Raw genomic sequence first — 22,931 nt, 5'->3', positions numbered from 1 at the left:
TATTTTTGTATCTTTGTTCTTGGCCTCAGTGAAACTGGGTTGCTTAAAACAACAGAATAATTTTTATATTTGAGGTTAAACATTGGCTGTAGACTGGATCTTTTTTTGTCAGTATGAGACGACTACTTTTGGCTAATATATTGAGCAAATTAACAAGGGAGGTTTTCTGCGTAATATGCCATAATTATAAATAATATTTAAGAATTCTCTTAAGATTCTCAGACTTTAAAATAATTATGCTTGTTTGTCATTGTGTTTTTTATCAACTCATTGTGTTCTGTTCAAGTGATCTAACTAGAACAAAATATTAATAAATCTGCTTGTGAATAGAATTATCTTCACAAAATGAAACATGAATTATGTAATTTATTTACTTTATTATTCAAATTTTCTCCTCTCAGCTTCCTGTTTAAATGCTTTTTCTGTTTGAATTTGTAAAATCTGTTTTCTTTTGTTTTTTTTATCTTTTTAGTTGCTAGAATTGCTAGTGTCCTACTAAAATTAAAATTCCTAGTAATTAACATTATTTTAATTCCACAATTATTAAATGTTCTTTTTGTAAATTTCAATTCTTTTTAAAACTTCTTGAAATATTGTCATTTGATCTTATATTCTCAAAGAGGAATACTAATTTCAGAATTGTGTATAAACTTGAAAATGAACTATATAAACTTACAATTTTATTCATACTGATTATTGAAGATTGTTATTAACTGTGAGACTTTTATAAGCATTAAGTACAAAGTAAATAAATTCTTTTTTTTCTTTCTTTTTTTTTAATCTTTGCAAATAGCATCAGGAATTTAGTTTCCTCCTCAAAGAAAGAGTATGTCCTCTTGTGATAAAGCTCTTTTCTCCAAATATAAAATTCAGACAAGGTTCCAGCACTTCATCTTCTCCAGCACCAGTTGAAAAACCGTATTTTCCTATCTGCATGCGTTTGCTGAGAGTAGTATCTGTTCTGATTAAGCAGTTTTACAGTCTTTTGGTAAGTGCTAATTTTCATATGTGTTTGTTTATATAATTGCATGAAGCCTCTTCTGAAAAGATGATCTTATTATAGTGTATTTAGCTACTTCAGTTAAGCAAGCTTTTTTTTTTTTTGAGTACTTATAGGTAATCTCCAAGGTATTTGAAAGTTCATTCTTTCTTTCTTGAATTTCTCTTATGTTTATGTGGTATTTTGTACTCCATAACCCCACTGCATTTTATACCTCATTATTTTCTTAGTTCTTGTTTTTTCTTCTCTCCAAGGCTGCCAGTGCCAAATTTTTTTTAATACCACCATACATATGACCTGTTATAAAATTTGGTGAATTGTAGCATTAGAAAGTAATTTTTATTTTCAGTCCAATATTATATCTATTTTGCATACATTTTTGGATGCAAGATACATTGTGATATTCTTGATCATAATTCTGTGTAATGATTGACTCTTAAATATTGAAATAATATTTTTCAGAGAAAATGGTATATTATGGTATATTTCTTTAAAATTTTATGTTAAGTCAAATTCAGCAGTTTATAATTCCTTAAATTTATATCCTTAATTTTAATTAACAAAAGTAATTGGTTATTGATCACCTACTGTGAAAAGTCAGTATGCTAAATGTTAGCGATAACCAATGTTATAAACTTTTAGATAGTATAAGTAGTTTATACTAAGTTTTATGGAAACTTTAAGAAAATTTGTTTTCTATATTTATGGTACACTTATCATAGATTTTCTTTTCATAGTCCAAATCCATTTATGTAAAATGCATTTTGAAATAATCTTTATAAGCACTGTGGTTATAATTATTTCTGGCCACATGAGATATATCTGTAAGGTATTTAATATATTGCTTGGAAATACTGTGGGAAATTAAGTCATTTCAGAATGTGTTGCTATTTAGGGAACTGTAGACTATCAGGGTTTGGTGCCAAGGGTTTAAGAGTCTTTTGGTGTACTCATCATTGTTGACTTGGACTATTTTGTTCTAACTTTTTAAAAATTACAATCATTGTTCCCCACAAATATAAGTATTTGATATAATTTCCAATAATTATACTTAATTGATAAACTGAGACTTTGTTGTCTAATTATATACAGTTAAAATGGAGGGAAATTCTCTGAGTCTTTATATTGTTTGGTGGTGGTGGTTTAGTCGCTAAGTTGTGTCTGACTCTTGCGACCCCACGGACTGTAGCCTGCCGGGCTCCTCTGTCCATGGGATTCTCCAGGCAAGAATACTGGAGTGGGCTGCCATTTCCTTCTCCAGGGGATCTTCCCAACCCAGTAATCGAACTCTGGTCTCCTGCATTGCAGGCAGATTCTTTACCGACTGAGCTAGGAGGGAGCCTTACTTTTAGAAATTTGGAAAGGTCCGTCAGCATTTGCTGAAAGTTAAAGAAAGATAGTTTCTCTAAAGATGGAAAGCTTATATCTGTTAGTTGTTGTATTTTCTGTATTGTATTTATTTACAGTTTGTCTCAGTCCACAAATAAAATTAAAAAAAAAAAGTAAACTGGAGTGACAAGTGATAGAATAGGAAGCTCTAGACACTCTATCCCCTACAGAGACACCAACTTTAAAATTTACAGAACAGATTGCCTTCATGTGAACTTTAGAAACCAGCTTAGAAATTATAGCGTCCCAGTCAGGTTTAAGTCCAGGATAAGTTCATTAGAGTCGGTAAGAAAGCCCACTGCACTTACCTGCCCTACCCTATCCCACCCCTGGCATAGCATGGTATGATCAAGAGAAAATTCCTAACTTATGGATTTTCCTTCATGTAAAAAAGGATGAATTGTGCAACCAATATCCTGACTTTTGGGGTACTGCTCAAGGAACTGATTTTTGTCTTACCTGACTCTTAGACACTGACAAGAAAGGCCACAACATATTTGGCTGCCAGGGGTCTGCTGAGAACAAAGGCAAACCCTGTGGCTTGCAGTACCAGGGAGATTATAGTATAACACAGACACCAGTTCAGTTCAGTCACTCAGTCATGTCTGACTCTTTGCAGTCCCATGGCCTGCAGCACATGAGGCTTCCCTGTCTATCACCAACTTCTGGAGCTTGCTCAAGCTCATGTCCGTCGAGTTGGTATTGCCATCCAATCATCTCATCGTCTGTCGTCCCTTTCTCCAGGCTTCAGTCTTGCCTAATATCAGGGTCTTTTTCCAGTGAATCACTTCTTCTCATCGTGTGGCCAAGTATTGGAGATTACACACAAACCCAGAGAACACACTTTGACAGAAAAAGCTAGAGGGGACCCCAAAATCTCTAGCTGGGCTGATTGATAAAGATCTTTTCCTGTACAGAAATAATACATAAAGAGTAAAGAGTTGGCTATTTTTTTCAAATGCCCAAATTTGAACAGAAAATAAGAATATATACAAATAAATAGGAAAACTGGCCCAAAGGAGGAAGATAAATTTATAGAAATTGTCCTTAAAGAAATGGCGACCAGGACCTCCCTGGCGGTCCAGTGGTTAAGAATCTGACTGCCAGTGCAGGGGACCATGGTTTGATCCCTGATCTGGGAAGATTCCACATGCTGGGGTCAACTAAATCTGTGCACTGCAACTTTTAAAGCCTACATGCCTTAGAGCCAATTTTCCACAACAAGTGAAACTGCCTCAATGAGAAGCCTGTGCGAGAGTCGCCCTTGCTCACTGCAACTAGAGAAAGCCTGCTTACTGCAACAAAAACCCAGCATAGCCAAAATAAATAAGAAATGGAGATCAGTGAGTTGCCCAACAGAGAATTCAAACTAACTATCATGAAGATGCTTTAATAGCTGAACATGGAAAACTAGTCAGAAAAATGGTATATGAACAAAATATCAGCAAAGAGAGAAACTAAAAAAGAACCAAACAGATTCTGAATTTGAAAAATACAGTAACTCAATTGGAAAAAACTCACTAGAGAAGACAGCAGACTGGATCAAGTAGAGAAAGAATGAGCAAAGTTGAAGACAGGTTATTTGAAATTATCAAGTCAGAGGAGCCAAAGAAAAAGAAGCAGACCCTATGGGACACCATCAAGTAGACCAATATGTGCACATATAAGAAAAATACGCCGTGTTTTACTTTCACACTCACAATACCTCTATAACCAAATGTGTGAATATTTTCCCCACACTGACCATTCTATGACAGCCAGGTATCCTACGTTTCAGTTGGATTCTGACATCTACCAGAATTAGCAAAGGGCTCACGGGTGGTGCTTGTGGTAAAGAACCTTCCTGTCAGTGCGGGAGATGTAAGAGACGTGAGTTCAGTCCTTGGGTCTGGAAGATCCCCTGGAGGAGGAAATGGCAACCCACTCCAGTATTCTTACCTGGAGAATCTCATGGACAGAGGAGCCTGGGAAGCCACAGTCCATAGGGTCACAAAGTCAGACACGACTGAAGCGGCTTAGCATGTACCATGCATTAAGGTATCAGTCCCATGAGGCTGTCCCCTGTATTAGATGCCATTCCCAAGTAGTGGATCTCCAGGTTACCAACTGGTTCTGTGTAACTTGGCTACAAACTGGAAGTTCCCATGACCCCCTTTTGGGGTTTGATAAGTTGATAAAGTGACTCACAGAACCCAGGGAAACATTTTACTACTGCTGAGTTATTACAAAGGACATTTTAAAATGCCAGTGAACAGGCAGATGAAAACATACGTAGGTTGATGTCTCCATTTTTGGAGGATTTTTATGGAGGTTTTATCATGTAGGCATGATTGATTATTAACCCAGTTTCCACCCATCTCCCCACTCGAGAATGGAGGGTGAGGATGAAAGTACCAACTTTCTAATCACGGCTTAGTCTCTCTGGTAACCAAGCTCTATCCCAGAGTTCACTGAGAGTTGCCTCATTAGAACAAAAGATAATCCTGTTACCCAGGAAATTCCGAGGGATTTAGAAGTTCTGTGTCAGGAGCTTGGGTCAGAGATCAGTTGTTAGAACAAAAAATGGTCCTAGCCACCCATATTTACAAGGGTTTTAGGAGCCCTCCTAAAATCAGGGGTGGAGACCAACATATATGTTTAATGCATTATGGGAGTTTTAGATGAGAGAAAGGGGCAGAGAGCCTATTTGAACTAATGGCTGAAACTGAAAATTTGAAAAAGGAACATACAAATTCATGAAGCTCAAAAAATTCCCACTGGGAGGATTAATTCAAGAAACAAACAAACACATTATAATCAAGCTGTCAAAAGTCACAGACAAACATTTAAAGCAGAAAACGAAAAGTGACTGTTCATGTGCAAAGGGAGCTTTCATAAGATTTTCGGCAGACTTTTCAACAGAAACCTTGCCAGCCAGAAGAGGATGGAATGATACATTCACAGTACTGAAAGAAAAACTGTCAGTCAAGAATACTGTATCCAGAAAAACGTTCCTTCAAAATTGAAGGAGAAATGAAGTCTTTCCCTGATGAACAAATGCAGAGAGTTTATTATCTGTGACTATACCAAATATATGTCACTTCACTATTGATTCCCTAAATATTATCAGAGTTGTCTTAGGAGGGCTCCTCTCTCTTCCCTCTCTAAAGTGCAGGTTTTAAATAAGATAAGGCTTTAGGAAGAGAAGACATTTCTCCCTTTCCTTTTCATATCCACTAGTCAGTAATGGAGAACCCAGTCTTTTTCCTTTCTCCACAATAAGGCAGCATTCTTACATCTTCACCATGACAAATGCTGAATTCACATTTTATTCCCAAATCAGGAATTACCAGCTTAATTATATTTTATTTTTATGAAACTTAATGCTGAATTTTATCCCTTCAAAATTTATATTTTGAAGCCCCATTGTGATCATATTTGGAGATGTGACCTTTGGGAGATAATTAGGTTTAGATGAGGTCATGAAGGTAGGATTCCCATGATAGAATTAGTGAGCTTATACAAAGTGTAACTGGAGAGCATTCTCTGCTATGTGAAGACACAGTAGTAAGGCAGGAATCTGCAAGTGAGGAAGAGAGCTCTCACCAAAACTTGACCATGCTGACACCCTGATCTCAGACTTCCAGCCTCTAGAACTGTGATAAATAAATTTCTGTTGTCTAAACCACCCAGGTATTTTGTTCTGGCAGCTTGAGCAGACTAAGATACTTGGTTTCTGTCCACCAGTTCTGTTGTCTAGCAGTTCATCCAGTGACTTTTTCAGAGCTACAGAAATCTTATTTTTAGTAATTTCCATTTTGGATGAAATTTATGTTATTGAATGAATATATTCTGGATATTACAAAGTACTTCACATTTATTAATTCATTTGGAGTTTACTACAACTCTATAAAGCAGACATTTGTATTTCTATTTTGCAGATGAAAAAAATGAGGCTCAGGATATTTATGTAGTTAGCCTGAGATCATACAGTTTGTAAGCTGCAGAGCTTGGATGTTAAGTAATCCTTTTATATCCCCAAACCCAAGCTCTTAACCTCACTTCATTTTATACTTCTCTGTTTTCTTAGTTCTCATGTCTTCCTCTTTCCAAGGGCAAGTTTCCTGTACTACTCCTCTACCATTCTTTGTATTTTGACCTTAGTCTCCTTGATTTAGGGGACAGAATAAGGAGAGAGAACCACACAGCCAGCTACAGTAAAGATCAAATATTGCTGCTTGAATGAAGAGAAAAGCATACTTTTGTTTTTCACTCATCAATTGGGAGTGATGACCAACTGATAAAATGTCCCTTCACAACAAGGCAGCTCTTGGACTGGGTTGCAAAGATGAATTCTTCACATAGGACATTAATTGCTCAGTGTTAAAACTTGTTAGGTTGAGAGTTTGCTCACTGGTGTGCGGCAGTTCAGATGTTATAGTTTCTCCAAGGTCAAAAGTTAGAAGTGTAGTTGTGGGGTTAGATATGTGACTTATGTGGAATTCTCTCTCATTTCTCTTGTGTTGTCCTTATTTAAACTTGGAAATGATACATCTCCTAAAAGGCCTACCCTACAGTAGTAATTTTATACTTTTCAGTTGTAGGACACCTTTATATTAAAAATATTGAGGTGCTTTCATTTATGTGGATTATTTCTAACATTATTTAATGTATTAAAAATTGCTTGAGTGATACTAAAACCCATTTCATGTTAACATAAAAATTTATTTTTGCAAAAGATACCTATATTTTCCAAAGAACAAAAAGGATTGTTTTATATTCTTTTTGTAAATCTCTTTAATGTCTGTCTTAATAGAGATAGCTGGATTCTTCTACCTTCTTCTGTTTTCACTATTTTGTGCTATGTTGTTTTGGTCAAAGCATGTAAAGAAAATCTGTCCTCAGAATGGTATATAGCTGGAAAAGGCAGAATTATTTTAATGACATTTTCAGATAATCGTATACATTGTTCTTTGATATTGTACCAAACTGAACCAGTGACACTTTCTGAAAGGTGGAAAACATGGAACTGTATTACATTTTTATACCCTTTTACTTTAAAATCCATTGATCCATCTGGTGCTTCATTCAGTTGTATCCTTCACCAATGAATCATTTATTATGATTGAGCAGATGTTCCAAATGTTAACACTCTTTTCAGTACCAAAAATCGCACATGTTAATATCAGCAACCATTTATCAGAAAAGTCTTCCATTATTAAAAAGCTGCCCAGGTCATAGGAGCAGATACAAGTCTTCTAAAATTCTAATTTTTGTTTGAAAGCTTGAATCTTATCATTTACAATAAATACTGTCAGTTGTTTCCCCAAATTGACAAGCTTATTTTGTTAAATTTTGAGAAAATGTCTACAGTATATATAAGTCTAAATAGTCATAATTTGCCATATACTCTTTTAGTTAAAATGGTCTCTATAGGAGAAAAAAAGTGACTAGGTCAGTTTGCAGCTGTACTTTTCCTTCAGACAACCACTTTACTTTGATACACAGCAATAGTACTTCACGTGTACTTGCTGTGACAAATACACAGAAAATTATAAATACATGCATGTGTGGGTCAGAGTCAATAAAATCAATAATTGATTTAATTAAATAATTTAATCACTGGCTTAATAATTATCAATATCAAGTATTTTATTTGTTATTTTATTTTTGTTCATTGTACTTGTGGTCCTTAAGTGAAATAGACCCTTTTAATTTTATTAAGTGTGTGTAATGGTAAAGAATACGATGACTCTAGTATAGTTTGGTGCTACTGCTTAAATCTTGCTAAAGCACCCATCATTGTTTTGAATCATCAGTACAGGTGTCTATACATTAAAAATGGCAAGTAATATATTAGTGTTATTATGAAAATAGTGTGATGTTACAGATGTCCTGAAATAGTCTGAGGGACCACACTTTGGGGACCACTAACCTGAAGAATCAGTGTTCTCCCCCAGTGTTCACTAGCTTATATCTTGCTCTGTCTAGTAGCTCAGGAGTGTGAAGACAACTCATCTTCTGTTAATATGTTGAGTGATTAGAAGAGATCAGAATGCTCCAGTCATTCAGGTACAGATATAATGTAGCCAGTACACCATGTTCTTTCCTCATTCTACCATCTGAATTAGGTGCTCTCTGCTCTGTTGATCTGCTTAGGCTCCATGCCCAGAAGTCTTTTTTTAGGAAGGTATCTTTAAGGAATTTACTAAACTTAATTATTAGTGTCTAGCATATCTCTCTTTTGCCTTTGACTTGGTGCTTTTAAAAAGGAATGTATTAGCTAAATTGACTTGGGCAAGTTCATTTTCCACCTCTGTAAATATATATATTTCTCTCACAAAGGATCTTATCACTAACAAATCCACTAGCTATAAGGTTATTAACACTAAACAGCCCCTAGTAAATAGACTTTTGCATTTAAATATTCTCCAAGACTTTCTTCATTGTCTTCTAAGCATACAGTTATCTTATATACTTGAGTCCCTAACAGACATCTGTGTGATATTTCGATGAGAATTTCCACCAGGATGACTTAGATTCATCTTAAAATCAGTTGTTTCTTGACTGTTTTTTGGTACCAAAGGAATTCAGAAACATTCATCACCCTTCGTGCTAGTACGATGGTGTTCACGAAATACCTTTGTGCCACAAGAATTGGACGTGGGCCATAGATACCTGTTTCATACAAGTGCAACCTCTTGGGGGAAAGCCTTAACTTAGATTCATAAGGCACCTTCCATTGATACCCTTGAGAACAATTCATTGTCCCCAGCCACTACCTTTCTGGTCAGAGTTTCACACTTGGCAGGGAGGGAGGAAATGAGAACAAAGCTCCAGTCCTCAGGAGAAAGTCTCTCCCTTTTGCCCAAATCACAAGATTTTAGTGGCTATAGTATAAAATTGAGTGTTTGATTTATACTGTAGTCACTTTTTTCATAGGAGAGGAAATGAAAGAAAACTCTTCAAGGCAGGTTTTGTAACATTAATAATTCCCTTGATGGGACTTCTCTGGTGATGTAGTGGCTTAAGATTCTGGGTTCCCAATGCGGGAGACTCAGGTGTGATCCCTGGTCAGGGAACTAGATCCCATGTGCCACAACTAAAGATCCTGCATGCTGCAAGTAAAACAACCCCATGCAGCCAAATATTTTTTAAAAATTCATTTTGCTTTTCTATACTTGATGTTTCTGAGAGCCTTTATTTTCTGGCTGCATAACCTAAGAGCCTTCAATTCTACCACCACTTTTAAATTCCACTTTTACTCTAAAACAGATAGTATACATTCTGAAGAACCTACTCATGTTAAAATTGTTCAGTAGATACAACTGTTGCACTAGGATGATTGTTTCTTTTTTAGTTCTTTAATAAAAGGGAGTAGTTTTATTTAGAAAAAAATAATAAGCACTGTGTATATTTGCATGTCACTTTGCCATGTTTAGGGGGGCATTTTTACTCTTTCATTTTTCTCATTTGAGTTCTCAGCAAAGTGCAGGTTCTTTTATCCTTTATTTGTAAGATTACCTGGCTTGTTAGTCAAAGTTGGTGGATAAAGAAGCTGAGCCATGTGACTTACGATCCTACTGCTTTTCAACTATATCAAGTTTAGGGCAGTCACAAACCTCTGCCTGTGACTTCCCAGGCATAGCAGTCTAAGGATTATACTGTTTTTAGTTATCCCTTTGACATTAACCTCATGATAATGTTCTATTTTTAAAGCATCTACCTAAAAATCATTAGAAAATACCAGCTGCTGAGACTTTGGGCTAAGATCCTGAGGGCTACTCTGGTCTCAAAATTCCTTGCCCCACATTATGCTCACTTATTTTGGGGCACCCCCAACTAAAACATTCAATAACCTGCTGCCCTTGGTGTAGGAGTACGATTCAGTTTGGCCTAGCAACCACAGTGTCAAGTTAATTCTTACCTCCGTGAGGTCCCAGTGTGTCCTCAACAAATATATAACAAATAATTCATTAACCTTTGAATAAACTGGTTACTTTTTGTTTGTTCATTCAGTTATCAGACATTTAATGAATAATGTCAGAAATATGCTTTAAATGGCATTACTAATTTACAAACAGCTTGCAGAGGAGTTGGTCTAATACCAAAGGTAAAAACTGGTAGTTAATAAAGCAACACCATGTACCTAGCCTTGTTCTGAGTACTTTATTATATAAACTTAACACCTGTCAACTGCCACAAGTTCCTTCTTGTTTTCCTACTGGAAAATATATGCTAAACATTCTTTGGCTTATTGCCTCTTTGTTTCCTAAGCAGCATAAGATCATATGAATAATGTTTTGGTATACTGAAGGGTGCTTGAGCATATATGATGCATGCTGTCTTCCAGGAATGAGGACAGCCTGATGCTGCACTGTGCTTTCTAAAGAATAGGGATAAAAGATTAACGAAGTTAGAAGATCAGTAGGGTGAGTTTTTAAGGATATATTTAGAGAGACACTGCTTATCTTTTCCATATATAACTACTTGTTTTTCTCCACTGCCCATTAAGGATCTTAATTTATTTAAAATTAAAAGGTTGTATTTGGTTTGTCCATAGGACTGAGTTAAGAACAAGAATGTAACTTATTCTTAGATTTAAAGAAATATTATTAAAAATCTTATATTTTTTAGGTAACTGAATGTGAAATATTTCTGTCACTTCTGGTGAAATTTCTGGATGCAGATAAACCACAGTGGCTACGAGCTGTTGCAGTGGAATCAATACATAGACTTTGTGTGCAGCCTCAGTTGTTGAGGTAAAACCTCAGCAATATTTTGTTAAATGGATAGGTTAATATTTATGCTACTAGGGAAAGTTTTATTTCCAAAAAATGATTTCTAAACAAAGAAAGTTGTATATAGTATGTATATAGAGGGGTGTAGGTATGGACAAAAAGTGTGATTAGTGATTTCTGTCAGTTGAATTTACTGAGTTAATATGACCAAGATAATTTTTTTAGGAGACTGACCTCATTCTGAACCTTTGTCCAGAGTTAGTAAAGTCACTCAAGTATAATGAAGAAGTTTTAAGTATAGCATTGAGACTGATTGATTACCATTATTTTCTATTAAAAAATGTAAAAAATTTTAATATATATATTTTTCTAGAAACATTTAAAATTATTTTACAGGTCATTTTGTCAGTCCTATGATATGAAACAGCATTCTACCAAGGTTTTTCGTGATATTGTGAATGCACTGGGATCTTTTATCCAATCCTTGTTTCTTGTCCCTCCTACCGGAAATCCTGCTGCAACAAATCAAGCTGGTAAAGGCTAAGTCACATTTTGGTTTTTATATCCTGCCATAATTTACAGTATTCACTATTCTGAGAGGATACTGAGCGAAATCCTCTGACTAGAGAAATTTGGATTACCTAAGTGTGTTATATATGTTTACTTTATAATATTTTATATTTCTTTATATTTTATATATAAGTATAGAGACTTACACTTAAAGAGTAACTTGATCACACTGAGGTAGCTGTGTTTATTTCTTTCTAGAATATATTTTCTTCTCATATACTTTCAGTTCCTCTCATCGCGTATGAACACAAGTTCATAGTACAAGTTTAGGTACTAATTTTCATTTTAGAAGAATCTTCATTTGATGCCTCTTTTAGAGTGTGGTTACTACTAAGGTAGTATCTATCAATCTTTCTTTTAATGTAACAGGTGAACATAATTTTAAGTTTGGAAATCATGTATAACTTCTTGTTCCCTTTAACTTCTTTCACTTTCATTTTTTACTTTCTGATTAGTGGCCTTTTTTATTCTTTATTCCTACCTCTACTAAAAGATGATTTAACAAAAAATACAGTACAGTGTTTGTCAGTATTTTTACTTATTAGTACCTTTGATATAAAGAAGGAAATGGTGTTTGGGGAGACCAGGAGATGCTCTAGTAACCAAAATAGGATTGATAAATTTCATTTATTTGTGCAGTATCCTTTCTTATAGCATAATATTAAAAAACTGACCAGGTGTTTGAATATTACAGATTTATACTTAAGTAAATTGGTATCTTTGATTGCTTTCCCTTGTCTGACAGGTAACAATAATTCAGGTGGCCCTGTCTCAGCACCAGCTAACTCAGGAATGTTGGGGATTGGTGGAGGTGTTACTTTGCTACCAGCATTTGAATATAGAGGAACTTGGATACCTATTCTGACTGTAACAGTACAAGGCAGTGCTAAAGCAACGTAGTAAGTAGTAGTAGCATTATTTTGTAAGGAATGGGGTTTATATTTTATACTAAAGTATTTATCTGCATTATACTTAAAATTTTAGACATACTATTTCTAACAAATTTAAGAAGTAATTTTCTTTGGTCCTCTTTTGAGAATTTTATCTATGACTGGATTTTGTTTGTTTTCTTTTGTTCTGCTACTGCTAAGTCACTTCAGTCGTGTCCGAGTCTGTGCGACCCCATAGACAGCAGCCCACCAAGCTCCCCCGTCCCTGGGATTCTCCAGGCAAGAACACTGGAGTGGGTTGCCATTTCCTTCTCTAATGCATGAAGTGAAAAGTGAAAGTGAAGTCACTCAGTCATATCTGACTCTTAGCGACCCCATGGACTGCAGCCTACCAGGCTTCTCCATCCATGGAATTTTCCAGGCAAGAGTACTGGAGTGGGGTGCCATTGCTTTCTACTTGAGGACATTAACAGCATTATAAAACAGTGTGGTTTCTTAAGGACCTACTCACTTGTTCTGTATGACTTTTCAGATGTGGTTTGATTTCAGGCCTTGTGGACTTAGGTCTTCTGATACTGAGTAACTCTCAGCAAATTAGTTTACCTATTTAAAACTATCAGCATCCTCAACTATAAAATGGGAGTAGTGCTATATCTACCTTTCAGGACTTTATATGTGAAAACAGTTAAGTGTTTAACCGACTACACTTTTTGGGTTTAACACAGAACTTCTAGTGTAATTAATTAAAGTGTTTAATGGATTCCACATGTGTTATTTTAAAATTTTTGTCATTAGCCCTTTTTAGTTTAACAGCAGTTTTTTAAATATTCAGCTGTGTATTGTTGATTTTTTTTTAAACCTTAATGAACTGAGATAGCAAACTTAGTGCTTACATAGATAAAGCAAGCAATACTACATATGTTTAACATTTCCCCAGTTAACTGTGAGGCAGTTAATTAATATATTTTGAATAACTGATACACATATGGGCTTCCCAGGTGGCTCAGGTAAAGAATCTACCTGCCAGGCAGGAGATGTGGGTTCGATCCCTGGGTTGGGAAGATTGCCTAGAGGAGGAAATGGCAACCCACTCCAGTATTCTTGCCTGGAAAATCCCATGGACAGAGGAAGTTGGTGGGCTACGGTCCATGGGGTCAAAAAGAGTAAGACACGACTTAATGACTAAACAGCAGCTGCAGTTGATATGCATAATTAAAACATTATTCCAGTGACAGTAAATCAAGACTGAAAGTATGAAGCAGAATCTCTGAATAGTTTAAATCGTGAATTTATGTGGTGTGTCAGCCTGCATTGTATTATCACAGTGCTACTTTACTGTGCAGCTTTTTATTTTGCCTGAAATTTTAAAAAAATCATGGAAGACTGAAATATTGTTACTCTTAGTCATGTAAAAGACATTAAAGTTACTAATGTCTCATGTAAACTTTGCCTTGCTGTAAAGACTAATAATTTGAGTATACTGGAGTAAAAGTAAAAAAGTAAGTCACTCAGTAGTCTCTTGACTGTTTGTGACCCCATGGACTATACAGTCCATGGAATTCTCCAGGCCAGAATACTGGAGTGAGTAGCCGTTCCCTTCTCCAGGGAATCTTCCCAACTCAGAGATCAAACCCAGCTCTTCCACATTGCAGGCAGATTCTTTACCAACTGAGCCACCAGGGAAGGTCCTGGTGTATACTCCAGTACACTGGACTATCAAGTTGTAAAAGAATCAGATTTCTAGCAGTGAAGGAGATATTAATAATTTACCTTACCCATTTCTCTGGGTTGTTTTTTTAAACTGAAACAATCCCAACACAGAACAAAATTGTTGCTCTTGTGGACCTGATATTTTGGTGAATGAGGTAGTCAATAAAGACACAAATAAACATACAGTATCACCTTGGGTAGTGATTAACTGTTTGAAAAAAAAAGCAAGTTATAAGGGCATAGAGAGTAAACACACTGAAGGTAGGAACAGAAGGATATATCTGGGGAAATAAGATTAAGCAAAGACAGTTAAAAGGAAAGCGTGAAGATAAATGATACAGGAAGAAAAATAAAAACAAATGGTAGGAGAGTAAATACTTGGCCAAATTGTAGAATTTCTTTTTTATTGATAAAATTCTAAAACAGATTGTTTATTGATCCTCATCAATTAAGAGTCTTGAATTTTAACTAGTTCTGCTAGTAAATACTATGATTTTGAGTAGAGTGTTTTATTTCACTTGATCTTTTCTTTAAGACAGGTTTGAACTGAATCTCTAAGAGAACATATAGTTTTTTCTTGTTGCTCTTATTAGTATTTTTTAGCGCTATAGATACTGAGATTACTCACTTCTGAAATCATAAATAGCAAAAAATATTGGGGGTTCTTTTGTGCATGTTCACATCGGGACTTAGCTGTTGAATTGGTATCTTTAATTCATTCATTGTGAGGTTTAGTATAATTTTCACTGCTTTCTTTGTTATTCAGTCACTAAATTGTGTCCAACTCTTTGCGACACCATGGACTGCAGTATGCCAGCCTTCCCTGTCCTCAGCTATCTCTTGAAATTTGCTTAGTTTCATATCCATTGAGTCAGTGATGGTAGCTAACCATTTTATCCTCTGCCCCACCCCGTTCTCCTTTTGCCTGTCTTTCCCAGAATCAGAATCTTTTCCAATGAATTTTCTTTGAAGCCATGCACATAAATCTTAATTGTGTATTCAGTTCTTTTATTGACTTCAGTGTATAATAATTTGAAAACTTCAGGGACATATAGACAGAAGTCATTTTTACATAATATTGATGGCAGTATATTCTTTCAGATTTTACACTCTTCAAAGTTGGGCTTGTGACAGTTTTTGCAACTGGAACTTAATTTTAAAATATTTAGATAAATGGGTTGCATTTTATCTAAAAGTGGAATTTGTGTAGTAGTTATAATAAAATAGCAGTGAAACAGAGAGGTAGGAAAGTATGGGCTTTGTTTAGGTTTGTCCTATAAAAACAGGTATAAATTACCTTTTTTTCCTTAACTACTCAAGCACTTAAAGTCTATAGTATAGAATATGGGAATTTGAGTTTCTGATGTTTAGAGTATTGTATCTGATTTAGATGCATTTTCCCAATAGATGACATATTCTTTGAGAAGCGATATTTGTCTTAACAAGATGCTTGGGACTGATTCGTGTATTATATGGTTCTTGAATGCTAACTGGCCTGGGAAAGGTTAAGCACATAAACTTTACTTTCTCATGTGAGCTTAAATATCTTGATCAATAATATGAATATGATTGTATTGATTTTACAATACATTTTAAAATACTTAAATGTTGGCACATAGGGGTTAAATTAATAGGCTTTAGAGTAAGAGTTGGAGAAGGCAATGGCACCCCACTCCAGTACTCTTGCCTGGAAAATCCCATGGGTGGAGGAACCTGGTAGGCTACAAGTCCATGGGGTCACTAAGAGTTGGCCATGACTGAGTGACTTCACTTTCACTTTTCACTCTCGCACATTGGAGGATGTGGCAACCCACTCCAGTGTTCTTGCCTGGAGAATCCCTGGGATAGGGGAGCCTGGTGGGCTGCCATCTGTGGGGTCGCACAGAGTTGGACACGACTGAAGTGACTTAGCAGCAGCACAGTAAGAGTTGAGCTAAAAACTGCTGATAACTGTGTCATTGTCAGCAGTTTCATTGTCTGTATCTTTCAGGGTTTTTGTGAGGAGTTAAATAAGATACATTAAAAAAAACAAAACTTAGTGCCCCAGATTGAATTTCTCAGTAAATGATAGGTATATATGGTGTTTTTATTGTTTATTCTGAGTTTTACATCTTTGTAAACTTCCTACCTTATCTAATATTGATTATGATTAGGAAAATTTTAGAACTTGAGATTGGAAATTGCTTTTCTTATAATGATTTTTAATGATTTCGGTTGTGTTTTAGATTAACATAAGATAAAATTTGCCCTTTTATAGTTTACAGTTCATGATTTTAATATATTCAAAAGTTAGGCAACCATAAGCACCATCTAATTTCAGAACTTTTTCATCCCTCCAGAAGAAAAACCCGTTATCTGTAAGCAGTCAGTCACCAGTCTCCTTTCCCTACCCTTTAGTAACTACTAATCTACTTTCTGTCTCTATTGATTTATTTATTCTGGATACTTCATATGGATGGAATAATATAGTACTCTTTCGTGTCGGGCTTCTTTTACTCAGCATAGTGTTGAGTAAGGTCCATCCATGTTGCAGGTTGTATCAGTACTTCCTGTTTGTGGCTGAGTAATAGTCCACCATATGATTATGCCACATGTTTGTTGATTGTCGGTTGATGGGCATTTGGGTTTCCATTTTTTGCCTCTGGATAATGCTGCTGTGAGCATTTGCCTGCAAGTTTTTGCATAGACATATGTTTTCATTTCTCTTGAATATATATATACCTGGAGTGGAATTGCTGGGTCCCATATAATGACTCTACGTTTAACTTTTTGATGATCTGCCAAACTGTTTTCCCACATGACCATACCATTTTGCATTTTCACCAACAATATATGAGGGTTTAAATCTCTCCACATCCTCAGCAATACTTGTTACTGTGTTTTGATTATTGCTGTCCTAGTGGGTAAGTGTTATCTTACTGTATTTCAAATTTACATTTTCTAATGATCAATGACATTGACCATCTCTCTCATTTGCTCATTGGTCGTTTATATATCATCATGGGAGAAATGTCTTATCAACTCCTTTGCTCCTATTTAATTGAGTTGTAGAAATTCTTAACATAGTCAAGATCTCGTCCCTTATCAGGTATATGATTTCAAAAAGTTTTCTCACATGCTATAGATTGTCTTCTCATTTTCTTGATAGTGTCCTTTGAAACATATTAATTTTCAATTTTGATGAATTCAGTTTATCTGTTTTTTCTTTTGTTGCTTATTTCAGTATCATACCTAACAAACCATTTCATAATTTGAAGTCATAAAGATTTTTGCCTGTGTTTTCTTCTAAGAGATTTTAGCTTTAGCTCTTACGTTTAGGTAATTGGTTCATTTTGAGTCAATGAGGTATGAGTTAGTGAGGTATGAGGTAGAGCTCCAACACCACTGTTTTTTAATGTGAATATCCAGTAGTTCTTTCCTCATTGAATTATTCTTTCTTCAATTTTAAGGAATTGAAAGCAACAATTCCCTGTTGGTTATGATTTAAAACAGATGATTTTCATCTTTCCTTCTGAAAGCTATGTCCTAATTTTGGAGTATGTGTGTTAGTCACTTAGTCGTGTCCGACTCTTTGCGACCCCATAGACTGTAGCCCACCAGGCTCCTCTGTCCACGGGATTTTCCAGGCGAGAATACTGGAGTGGGTTGCCATTTCCTTCTCCAAATTATGGAGTATAACTTGCTCTAAAATTTGAATGTGACACACTGACGCTCTAAATATTATCTTACCTTGTTGACAGATTGTATCTAAGATGATAGGAAGAAAGATGAGCTGGCTATTTCACAGTAATGCTTTTCCCTAGTATGAAAACATCTTTTCTTCTTTATAGTATTGATTCGATTTTATAGCACCTTATTTACTTCCTTTTAAAAATTATAGTTAAGTTACAATATTGTGTTATTTTCAGGTATACAGCAAAATGATTCAGTAATGCACGTAAACATATATATGTATATATACATACACAAGGAATATATAAAAGAAATATACATATATTCCTTTTCCAATTCTTTTCTATTTTAAATTATTACAAGATACTGAGTATAGCTCCCTGTGCTATGAGACCTACAGTAGGTCCTTGTTTACCCTTTTATATAACACCTTATTTTAAAAGCACTTAAGTCAGAATTTGAGACGGTTTGTAATCTGTTTGTCTTTTTCTATTCTGTATATGTGTTTGTTTTTCTGATGTCAACAGTTAATGAAAATCTTGGTACAACTTGGGGGAGAGGCAAAAAATAAACTATTATCATCAGTTATGGCACTGGTCAGGCCTTAACTTTTCTAATCAGTTTCTTAGAATACCATTATGGGACCATTCTCCAAAGAAAGCAGATCTAGTGGTGGCCATTTACTTTCGCTGTTAATCTTAATTTCTGTAATCTACAAATTATGGAAATAGATTGTTATATATTTTCATTGTTGTGGCTTCTCATTAAATACCTGATGTTTTTCATAATTGCAGCCTAGAGATGTTGGACAAAGTTGAGCCCCCAACTATACCAGAGGGTTATGCTATGTCTGTGGCATTCCATTGTTTGCTAGACCTTGTACGTGGAATCACTAGTATGATTGAAGGAGAGTTAGGAGAAGTTGAAACAGAATGTCAGACTACTACCACTGAAGCAGTTTCTTCGCCTACACAGTCATCAGAACAGCAAGAATTACAGTCGACATCAGACCAGATGGATAAGGAAATAGGTATATTTATTATGATTCTATATTATAAATCTTTATCTTAGAATAATTTTGAAGTTAGAGAAATTATAAAAATAATAGTTTCCATATATTCTTCACCATGCTATCCCAATTGTTAACACTACCATATTTGCATTATTTTTTATTTATATATATCAGCATATTTTTTTCTAAACTATTTGAGAAAAAGTTACAGACATAATTCCCCATTACCCCTTAATACTTTAAAGTGTATTTCTAAAAATAACAACAGTTTCCTACATAACCACAGTATAGTCACCATCAGAAATTTAGCATCAGTTCGGTTCAGTCACTCAGTCGTGTCCAACTCTGACACGTTCATCAGTTCAATATGTCATCAAATCCCAGGTGTCCTTCAGATTTTGTCATTTGCCCCAGTAATGTCTGTTATGGTCTAGGATTACATGTTGAATTCAGTTCCATGACTCTATAGCCTTCTTTAGTCTGGAACAATTCCTTAATTTTTCCATGTTTTATATGACTTTGACATTTTTGAAGAGACAGGCCAGTCAACTTGGGTTTATTTTTGTTTCCTCATGATTTAGATTTAATAGATTGATTTTTGGCAGAGCTGCCACAGAAATGTTGCTATGCTGTACATCAGTGTTGTTAACTTTTATCATTTGGTTACTGTGATGTCTGCATCCTTTATTCAGTGTAAAGTTAATTAATTTTTGTATAGAAATTCTTTGAGACATCTAGGAGAGCTTGCCCTTCCTGATTTATTTTGTTTCATGTGTTTATTTATATAGTACAGACCCTTGTATTCCTGTTTTTTTCAAAGCATTATCAATACAATCTGTGATTGTCATTATTTGATTTGACAGTTATCTGCGACATGGCCATATGGGACCCCTTTCATGCTGGCTCCTATGTCCTTTTATCATCACTAGTTCTCTTGTTGTTTTCTGACCACTGCTTTACTGTCTGATACAGCAAAATGCTCTAAGCTCATCTTGGATTTTTCTTGTATAATCCAGGGATAAGTTATTTTTCCACAGAGCCCTAGTTCATTTTAGGAGAGCAGTATTTATAAACTAACACATGGACACTAGATATGCTTCCTGCTGCTTGTGTAGGAAATACGCGCATGTATGAGCACACATTTCTGTATACTTAAAAAATATATATCTATTTTAAATACCATGAGGACACACCCAATTTTTCCAATTCTAGTTTAAACTACATGATGTACTTTTAACTTGCCATTTTTGGTGTTTCCTTCTCCAACAGTGAGAAACTTGGTTCTATTTTATTCAATGTATTTACTCATTTGTATGATTTCCAGTGTGTATAACCAGTCTCTTGGCTGAGCTTGCTTATTACAGTTTCCCACTGCCAGCTGGTTGCATAGGCTGAAAGTTTGGCCCAATGAAATGGAAGGGAATAGGAACTGATTTTATATGTATATTTTAAAGGTATCAGTCAGTATACAGAAAGATCTTATTACTGATATTTTAAGACAACTTAGTTTTAAGACTTCTTAGGAATTCTCTGGCGGCCCAGTGGTTAGGAACTAAGATTCCCACAAAGCACGTGATGTGGCAAACAAAACAAAACAAAAAAACACATTTCTTGAATTCTGAAACTGGTATGGTTTTAAAATTTTCATTTATTCAGATATATATTCAAGGTTATAGCTTTAGTACTTAACAGACTTGTTTTTTGAATATTTGCTATATATTATCAAGTGATGAGGGGGATTAAGTGCTGTGACATTTGTAATTATCACTAAGTATTGTATGTGTTTCCTTTAAGTTAGTAGAGCTGTTTGGGAAGAAATGGTGAATGCCTGCTGGTGTGGTCTACTCGCTGCACTATCACTCCTTCTTGATGCCAGGTATTAAGTCTTTATAAGTTTTATATTGCATGTGACAGGTGAAAAAAAGCAACAAACCATTTTAAAGTGTGTATTTAAATTTATTCTGAGAATTGTTTCCTAATACTAGTTTTTTATGTTTATAGAATATTATTATTTTTCTGCCATCCCCCTCTTCCATCATGTTATAATGGAAAATACAATCCAAAAATTACAGAATACTTTTTTCATTTTAAGCTTTACTGCTTAAAATTAAGATAATCATATTAATCAATTTCTTTGATGTTTTTCTTCAGAATCATGGAATTTGCTGATTTTAAAATGCTTGATATTTTTAAGTTATATCTTTGAGTTCTTGACTATTTTCTTTGTGTCATAAATTGCTTTTATCCAATTCATTTTTTCAGATGTTTATTAGTTAAAATTCCTTAAAGTAGATTGATTTTGAGTTTTTAAAATAGATTTTGTTAAAACTTTCCTGGCTACCTAATTTCATTTGGCAGCATACCTAAAAATAATCATACTAAATAAAATACTTTATCTTTTCAGCACAGATGAAGCTGCTACTGAGAATATTTTGAAAGCTGAACTGACCATGGCTGCTCTTTGTGGAAGACTGGGCCTTGTAACTTCAAGAGATGCTTTTATAACTGCAATATGCAAAGGTTCCCTGCCTCCCCATTATGCTCTTACTGTATTGAATACCACCACTGCAGTCACACTTTCGAACAAATGTAAGACTTCAGCTTCTTTAGAGTTCTGTTCATCAGGTGGTGTGACATAGTGTAGAGAATAGATGATAGAAATTCTGAGTTCAAGCCTCTGTTTTTCTACTCCCCGACTCTGACTTCTGCAAGAAGTTAATGTCCCTGAGCCTCAGTTTCTTCCATCTTATTGAAACAATGGAGGTAGGAGTAGGGAGAATAATACCAATTTTAAATAATAATTGTGAGGATAAAAGAAGATAATATCTGAAAGTCCTTTGTAAACTCTAGCATACTACTGAAATGGGAATGGTTGGGTCTTTTTGTTTTGTTTTTTAAATAGAACTAGTAGAATGGTAATGTTTGCCACCACTTAGACTGACATTCAAAAAATTTTTTTTTCTTGTTGAATACTGAAAAACATTCCAGTTTGTTACTTGTAATATAGGTAAATTTCAATGGGCTGTTCAGTTTTCAAACTAAAAACGTTAGTATTGGTCTCTAAGTAGAAAAGTTTACTGGGAATGTATGTTTAAAATACTAAGTGTCCTGAATTCTGTTTTGCTTATGAGGCAATTATCAAAGTTTGATAATTTGTTAAACTTATTTAGAAAATTACTTAATATTTGCTTAACTTGTTTTTGTTTTTGCACCTATTGAGTTTTTAAAATGTTTGCATATGGATAATAGGTAACTAAATAAATGTCATAGATGAACTTAGTTTGATCGAATTAATGTTCTAAAATGTAACATTGCTTTGAGTACAGGATGGAAAGTATATTTTAATTATTTAGGTTTTCCTTTGTGCTCTAGCATATTCCATCCAGGGCCAGAGTGTTATGATGATCAGTCCATCAAGTGAATCACACCAGCAAGTTGTAGCAGTGGGTCAACCACTAGCAGTCCAGCCTCAAGGGACAGTAATGGTAAAGTACTTTTTCTTTGTTTGGGAGTGACATTGTTGTAACCAACTGTGACAGCACAGGTTTTAAGCAAATAAATTCGTTCTATACAAAATCATCCAAGCCTCTTTTCTGAAAATTTTTGTTTATTAGAAAATATTTGGATATGATGGTACTCTTTATAAGCTTAAAATTTTTGAGAATGCATAACAGTTCTTGCAAATATATCCTTTTTTAATACAGCTGACTTCCAAAAATATCCAGTGTATGAGGACTTTACTTAACTTGGCACACTGCCATGGGGCTGTTCTTGGGACGTCATGGCAACTTGTCTTGGCAACTCTACAGGTATGTTGTAGCCTCTGGGTCAGAGGCCAGTGTTGTTTTATATCTGAGTGCTATCAGTTAAAGTCACCAATGTCTATCAGTGCTTTGGGCAGGCCTCAATAGGCAGTAAGTATGAAAAAGGGCAAGTTGGAAAAAGAACAAAGACGTGGCTCACATTAT

At 34.9% G+C, this 22,931-nt stretch overlaps 1 protein-coding gene across 3 annotated transcripts in view; it reads left to right on the top strand.

The window, feature by feature from the left end:
- The window catches only part of MON2 (MON2 homolog, regulator of endosome-to-Golgi trafficking), a 111,713-nt gene that overhangs the window by 36,335 nt on the left and 52,447 nt on the right, over positions 1–22,931 (top strand). For 2 of the 3 annotated variants that reach the window (XM_068971275.1, XM_068971276.1), the window contains exons 8-16: positions 794–988; positions 11,006–11,130; positions 11,506–11,642; positions 12,425–12,578; positions 18,746–18,981; positions 20,758–20,839; positions 21,368–21,552; positions 22,336–22,448; positions 22,668–22,772. In XM_068971275.1, the coding sequence (XP_068827376.1) occupies positions 794–988; positions 11,006–11,130; positions 11,506–11,642; positions 12,425–12,578; positions 18,746–18,981; positions 20,758–20,839; positions 21,368–21,552; positions 22,336–22,448; positions 22,668–22,772 (1,332 nt within the window). The remainder of the gene's footprint in view (positions 1–793; positions 989–11,005; positions 11,131–11,505; positions 11,643–12,424; positions 12,579–18,745; positions 18,982–20,757; positions 20,840–21,367; positions 21,553–22,335; positions 22,449–22,667; positions 22,773–22,931) is intronic. The other variant, XM_068971279.1, reaches the window with a different exon arrangement.

Source organism: Capricornis sumatraensis, chromosome 4 (assembly GCF_032405125.1).
Source record: "Capricornis sumatraensis isolate serow.1 chromosome 4, serow.2, whole genome shotgun sequence".
Taxonomy (NCBI): Eukaryota; Metazoa; Chordata; class Mammalia; order Artiodactyla; family Bovidae; genus Capricornis; species Capricornis sumatraensis.
The sequence above is the reverse complement of the archived record's forward strand: the minus strand, read 5'-3'. Positions and strand labels throughout refer to the sequence as shown.